At 51.1% G+C, this 6627-nt stretch overlaps 1 protein-coding gene across 1 annotated transcript; it reads right to left on the reverse strand.

The window, feature by feature from the left end:
- Nucleotides 1-2036: 2036 nt before the first annotated feature.
- LOC119558502 (proline-rich protein 36-like) lies at nucleotides 2037-5541 on the reverse strand. The gene is made up of 3 exons (XM_037872007.1): nucleotides 5353-5541; nucleotides 3029-3176; nucleotides 2037-2845 (listed from the first exon to the last, which is right to left on the reverse strand). Exons 1-3 carry the CDS (start codon nucleotides 5539-5541, stop codon nucleotides 2037-2039), a joined length of 1146 nt encoding a protein of 381 aa, XP_037727935.1.
- Between the last annotated feature and the right edge of the window lie 1086 nt (nucleotides 5542-6627).

A 6627-nucleotide genomic window follows, 5' to 3' on the forward strand; every position in this document is an offset into this window, starting at 1 on the left:
AAGAGGTGTTTTTGTTTGATATCAGAAGTTTTTTTTTGCTCAAGAGCTTAAGAACCCCAATACCATGACTAGGAGTCGTCCCCATATGGCTTGGCTATTAAATTCGACCCCTAATCATAGCTGAACACCACCTTAAATTAGGCAAAACAAGTTTTATCGCTTTAATTATCTTTTTTAATAGCACCAGTGTGGAATCTCAATGGCTGTATAGTTTCAGATTCCAAGAGAAACCTGTCGTTTCTTATATTTCCCGCCGAACTAGCGGGTTTTTTCAAAGTGGTAGAACAAATAGATCAAGTTTCCTATTTCAATTAGCTTAATGCAAGTAAAGGACCCTAATACCATAACAGGTTTTCCGTTTGTAAAAATCTAATAATAATATTTTTCATCAAATTTGTTTTTTCTTCTTTATTCCAATAAGTATGAAATATTTCGTATACGGAGCTGTTCGCACCCAAAGGTACTCAACATGACCACACCCAACAAATCAAGCAGTAGCTAAGTTGGGAACAGTACCAGGCGCTCAGTAGCACTCACTGCAGATGAGAATTGCTTCTCAGCATATTATATGTCTCACTAACTCACCGTCACAACGATACGCTGACCCGCCAATGCAGTCAGCACATTTGCGGTGTCAGCCGAGCCAACTACGCAACTGTTACCATAATCATAATTCCCTGACCTACTTTAGAATATAGCTTATTTCACTAACCATTACACTAAACTTCCGTGTTCCAAGTAGAATATAAGCAGGTATCAAATGAAGAATAAATCAGTTATCAACACACCTCATAACTCCGCGGTTCTACTTCCTACCTCTGGGAATAGGGCTCGTAATACACTGTTTCAACTAGCAGCTAACCACGTTAGCTCAACCTCAGCGCAGTTCAGCATCGCCTGCGGTCCGGCATTGCAGTAACCATCGTTACCATTGCCGCGACGCGATCGTCCTGCCATCAAAGCGTCCCCGTGCCAGCGACAAGTGCTTATTACCCCCTTGTCCCGCGGTGTGACCCAGAAGTGCCTACTTCGGTTAGGCACAAACAGGAGCTGAAACGAGTTGCACTTTTTATCGCTTAAAATAGCTTAAAAAAAAAACGGTAATTTTTAGGGCAAAATATGTTATATATAAAAAGTTGAGGAATCTTAGGCTATATGATTTAAAATTTAAAAAAAAACGTTCGACTCAATTTTGAGAAAATAGTCAAAAAGTGGTTTTAAAAAATACCTTTTTGTCATAACTCTAAATCTTTTATATTCAGACAACTTTACTGTATGAAGGGTATTTGGAAAATTAAATTATCTTTTCAGAGATATATATCACGTTTCTGTAGCATTAGTTGTTTAGATACTAGCATTTTAAATCTGGCTTTTTTTTTTTGATTTTCCGCTAAACTATCGGGTTTTTCCAAAAGTCGTAGAACAAAAGCTTTCTAATTCAAGCTACTTTATACACTCATAGGGTTTCCAAAACCTTAAAACTAAGATGGGATGCATACAAACCCACAAACAAAGGGACAAACATTTTCATTTTGGGAAGAAGAAAATCATTCGACGCGTATTCTCAGTAAGAATAAAACTAGCTAAACAGCCGGGGGCTTTTATCCCCACCGTATCCAGCAGATCTAATTTTCAAAATTTTTTCTTCCACACTTTCACCGTTTTTTCTCCAAAACAAATCTATATTTCGAAAGTCTTGGTATGCAATCTTCTTAGTTTTTGCGATATTTTTCGATTCGTGTATCACTCTTTACGATCGGACCACAATGGCAGATTTTCAATTCTGCTGCTATATATAGTAGTTGTCTTCGCACGCTCTCTTGCGCGCTTCGCCACTACGTGTACTGCCGTCCACAGTGATAAAACATTCCACTGCAAATCCAATGTATGAGACCATCTATAGCAGATAAAGTACATACGGATCACTGCAAATCCAATGGATGGAATCTTATACTATGAAAAATACTGTAAAGTAGTTCTAGAGCTGGGGTGAACCTCGGTCACGCCAGGGTCTCTTCACAGAAAATGTTTCTATTTCAACACAGACAAGATAACGGACGAAGACTTCTTTCGGGTCGGGCCATAATGGCCCCGCCTGGTGGGGGTGAGCTTGTCGAGGAGGAAGATAGCCTCTGAGCAGCGACAGATGTGGTGGGTCCTTCTGGGGACTTGAGTAGTTGTTGCACCATGTGCTCATAGGCGCTGTGACCCCGTGCTCTTTCTGCGCTCTCGTTGTGGTGGGCGACGCCGGTTGGCCGAGAACAGGTGGGTGTGCTCGGGACCCTAGATGACTTGTCTGCGCTGATTGTGGCGCAGCCGGACGAGGCAGTGTCGGTAACGACCTGGGCGCGATCGATGATGATCGGTGATTCCGACGACCATGAGGTTGCCTTCGTTGCCAGTCCTGGGATTGATTGCTCCGGCCGTGGATGTGTTTGTAGTGCCGGGCATAACGGCGTTAGTCCCGGGAACGGCGTCGTGGCTGGAGCCGGTGGTGATGCCTGGGGTTTCGGCGACGTTGGTAGATACGGGGCTGCGCTCGATGGTGCTTCGCTGTGCGTGTGGGTTGCGGCCGTGGTCGGTGGTGGCCAAGATACAATCCCGGCAGCGATCGCGACGAGCGGTGGCGGTGATTGCCCGATGACGGCCTTTGGGGCCTCGTCATGGCCGGCGGCTGTTAAAGTGGTCGGTGGTTTCCTTATGTGTGTCTCCGTGGATCGTCGCGCGTTGGCGGATCGTCGATCATGCTGGTAACTACGTTTACGGTTCGATGTCGGTCGTGGCATTATCAAACTCTCCTCCTCTGGTGTATCTTGAAATGGACTCTTGATAAGCGGATTTTTAGCTGTGGGGAATGTAAAACATGAGTACTTTCTGGGTGCTTGTCGTGCGGAGAACGGCTACCAGCCTCGTCTCGTGTATCCCTCGGTCGTCCGAGGGTTATTTTTGGCAGATGATTTCTCCCGTGATTGTGCTCGGGACGAGGAGAGCTGACCCGGTGTGTTTCTCCCCCAATGGGGGTGGGCACGTTGAACGAGTGCGCTCATCAGCAAGTGGCCCCAAGACACCTTGGTCTTCTCGGCCGCGGCACGACTGTGGTGGTCATCCTGGTCGTTTGTGGTTCCGCCGATTCGTTCTGAGTCATGGTCCCTGTCGTGGTCGTCGTCGTTTTCATCCTGGTGGTATGGCTTCAGGTTTTTTAAACTGGCGGTGCGGCGGCGTCGGCTTCCTGGAATCTGGAAGCGGACGATAGTCGGGGACGGGAATTTTATGACTCGGTACGGTCCCTCGTATTTCGCGGCCAATTTGGCGGCAAAACCCTCGCCGGCGTACTAGTACCAGCGATCCTAGTGGTGGTTTCTACTCCCGTCGCCGCAGATTAAAGTGTCTGCCCTGCTCCGCTGTGGCTCGTTCCGCGTTTTCCCGGGCGACCTTGATGATGTTATGGAGCTCACTCCTCTCTCTCTCTCTCTCGCAGTTCCTCTCCCCTGCGTAACTTCGGAATACAGTGCGTTGGGTAGACTTGGCTCCCGGCCCTGCACGTGAATAGCAGGGTATCCGACACGCTGCTGTTTACGGCCAGCGAGATCTATTGGAGCAGGTGGTCCCAGGTGTTCTGCGGTGCGTCTCCGAAGTACTGTGCTATCATCGTCTTTACGGTTCGATTCGCCCGTTCCGTGGGATTCTGACGTGGGTGCGGTGTGCTGTAACTCCATTCCCAGGGATTTGCAAAACGCTTGAAATGCTCGGCTCGTGAATTGTTATCCGTTAACACAGACGAAGGTCCTCGGGATCCCGAAGCGGCTGAGGATCCGTTCTCGGAACGCTCGCTCGAGGAAGGGGACTGTGGCTCGGCGTACGGGAACTAGTTCTACCCCATTTGCTAAAGGAGTCGAGGAACACGAGGAGTACAGTGTTCCCCAGCTTGAAACGTGGTAAAGGCCCGACAAAGTCGGCGCACAAAACGTGGAACGGTTCGCCGGCCGGCTTCTCCTGACTCACCTTAAACCTGTGACAACTAGGACATCTTCGTACGTACTGGGCCACTTCTCGGAACAATCCCGGCCAGTAGTACTGTTGAGCAACCCGTGTGCTTGTCTTGTGTCGTGGCACTCCTACAGCACTCTCCGGCGGTATTGCGTTTCTACGCATAGTTTCCAAAGCGTGTATTCTTCCGATAGAGTTGTCCGTTCTCCTCTCGAAAGTCTGGAAACTTGGCGGGCTCCTGCCGCATTCGTCGTAGCATTTTGTTTATCCACTTGCACTTGTTGCCTTGTACCTGCACTTGCTGAATCGTTACCAGAAGTTGGCGTGATAGGGCGTCGGCATCCAGGTTCTGGGTTCCGCGGCGGTAGTTGATATCGTACTGGAACTGTTGCAGCTCCAATGCCCACAGAGCGATCCTGCCCGTGGGGTTGTCGATCGAATTTAGCCACTTTAGCGAGTGGTGGTCGGTGAGTACCTCAGACCGGTATCCCTCGACGTAGCAGCGCAAACTGCGGACGGTACCAGGAAGCTATCCCAAGGCATCGGCGAAGCTCCCATAGGTTCGTCGGCGGAGTGAGTTTCCGGATGGCTGCGACCTTATTAGGGTCGGTTTTTATGCCGACTTCGCTGATAACGTGGCCTAGGTACCTCAAGCTTCGCTAGAAAACTGGCACTTGTCTCGATTCAACCGTAGTCTCGCTTCCCTGAGTCGTCGGAACACTTCGCGTAAATTTCTGACATGCTCCTTGAGTGTGGCCCCGATTACGATGATATCGTCTAAGTATGCGAAAGCATGCGGTTCCATGTCCGGGCCGATGACAGTATCCAGGGCCCGCTGAAAGGTTGCCGGTGCCGAATGTAGGCCAAAAGGCATAACCTTGCAGTGAAATAAACCCAGGCCTAGAACTGTGAACGCGGTGTACTCACGGCTGGTGGGCGCTACTGGAATCTGCCAGTACCCATGCTTAAGGTCCAGCGTGGATATAAATCGGACGTTGCGCAGCCGCTCCAATATGTGGTTGATTCTCGGCAGTGGGTAGGCATCCGGTACCGAGTTCTCGTTCAGTTGCGGGTAGTCCACACACATGTGTACGTCTCCATTCTTCTTCGTGACTATGACTATCGGCGCACTGTGGGGGCTTTTCGATGGCTCGTCTACCTGCTTTTCGATAACGGCTCCCATAGCCGGATTCCTCGGGTGGTACCTCTGTTTTATCGGTCGGTCGGTTTGCATAATGATACTAAGCTAGGCGATGTGGGATACTACTGTGAGGGTTTCAAATCGGGATAATTCCCGCTCGAGGAACTCCCCTGTCCACGGTTCTGTGTATTTCTCGGTGTGGTCATCGGAGCTTTGCTCATTACCCGTGGTGAATTCGGCGCTGGCGCTTCCGCACAGTGGAGTGCTCGTGGTCGCCGATGTTTCCGGATCACTTGACTCCTGAAATCGAACTCTCCTTGCCGCGCGACGAAAAGGGTTCCGCTGGACGGCTGATGCGTCAGGAGCGGGTAACGCGGTGGCCCAGGTCGGGGTTGCTCCCAGTTCTGCGTCATTGATTGGAGCTGCCGGGTTCCCGCGATTTGGAGGCGCCTTGTGGTTTCCTGGCGGTGCCCGTGGGGTTGTGCGCTGGCGGTTCTCTGTACGTGCTCTAGGAGCGGTTTGTTGATGGTTTTCTTGCGGTCCTTGTGGAGCTGTCTTGTCTGTGTTGGGATTGCTCTCGTGGGGCGGCTTCGCCGTAGTTCTCCTGCTGCTCTGTCGGTGTCCGTAGGACGGCTTCGTCGTGGATCTTCTGCCGCTCTGGCTGCGTCCGTGGGACGGCTTCGTCGTGGCTCTCCTGATGCTCTGGTTGCATCCGTGCTAGGTCTGGGTTCACTTCGCGGGGCGCCACGGATCTAGTTCTGGTGGGGGGCCGCAGGGTAAGGGCCTGCCTCCATATTGAAGCGATGCTCCCCTGCTGCATAAGAAATCCATGCCGAGAAGTAGGTCAGCCAGTACGTCCGGCATGATGAGGATGGAAATGATGACCCTTGCTTCTCCTAATTGGACTGCTGCCCTCAGGGCCTGCGTCAGTATTCTACCGGTTCCATCGGCTAATTTCACGTGAAAGCGTACGGCGCGAAGATTCCTTCCGTTTTTTAACTTCCTCGCCAGGCGTTCGCTTAAGAAGCTGTGCGAGGCCCCCGTATCCAATGTACCGCTGAGGGAGTGCCCTTCGACCGTGACGTGGGCGCGGATACGGCCCTGATCCTGTACGAATGGGTTGGTTACTGTCTCTGTGGGATCGGTGGGTTCCTTGGGTAACTCCCGGATACTCGAGGCCCTTGCCCGTTTCCCGACTCTTGTTTCCGACAGCAGTCGATGGTCCGCAGATCGCGTCGGCCGCAGTCCCAGCAAAAGGTGACCCTGGGATTCCGGCATTCAGTAGCGTAGTGACCAGCCTGACCGCAGTTTCGGCAGGCGGTCCTGACATCGATCGCTTCTCCCGAGGCTCGGGGTCCCTGATCCTGGTTCCGTGCAACGTTCTGTCTGATGGCGTCGTTAGGTTCAATCCGCAGGCGCGGCATCCGCGGCGCGTGAACATCTTGTACTCTGGTAGCATGTTTTTATACACACGCTCCAACTCTTGTTCTGGTGAGAGC

The sequence above is a fragment of the Drosophila subpulchrella genome, unplaced genomic scaffold (genome assembly GCF_014743375.2).
Source record: "Drosophila subpulchrella strain 33 F10 #4 breed RU33 unplaced genomic scaffold, RU_Dsub_v1.1 Primary Assembly Seq105, whole genome shotgun sequence".
In the NCBI taxonomy this organism is placed as follows: domain Eukaryota; kingdom Metazoa; phylum Arthropoda; class Insecta; order Diptera; family Drosophilidae; genus Drosophila; species Drosophila subpulchrella.

Excerpts from the sequence above, each read along its gene's own strand:
- LOC119558502 (XM_037872007.1), bottom strand. The coding sequence starts at position 5,541 with ATGACGCAGAACTGGGAGCAACCCCGACCTGGGCCACCGCGTTACCCG. Across the intron at positions 3,177-5,352 it reads CAGCGCCGAATTCACCACGG|GATGAAAACGACGACGACCA; the intron begins GTAATGAGCAAA and ends CCATACCACCAG. Across the intron at positions 2,846-3,028 it reads GATGAGCGCACTCGTTCAAC|CTAAAAATCCGCTTATCAAG; the intron begins GTGCCCACCCCC and ends CATTCCCCACAG.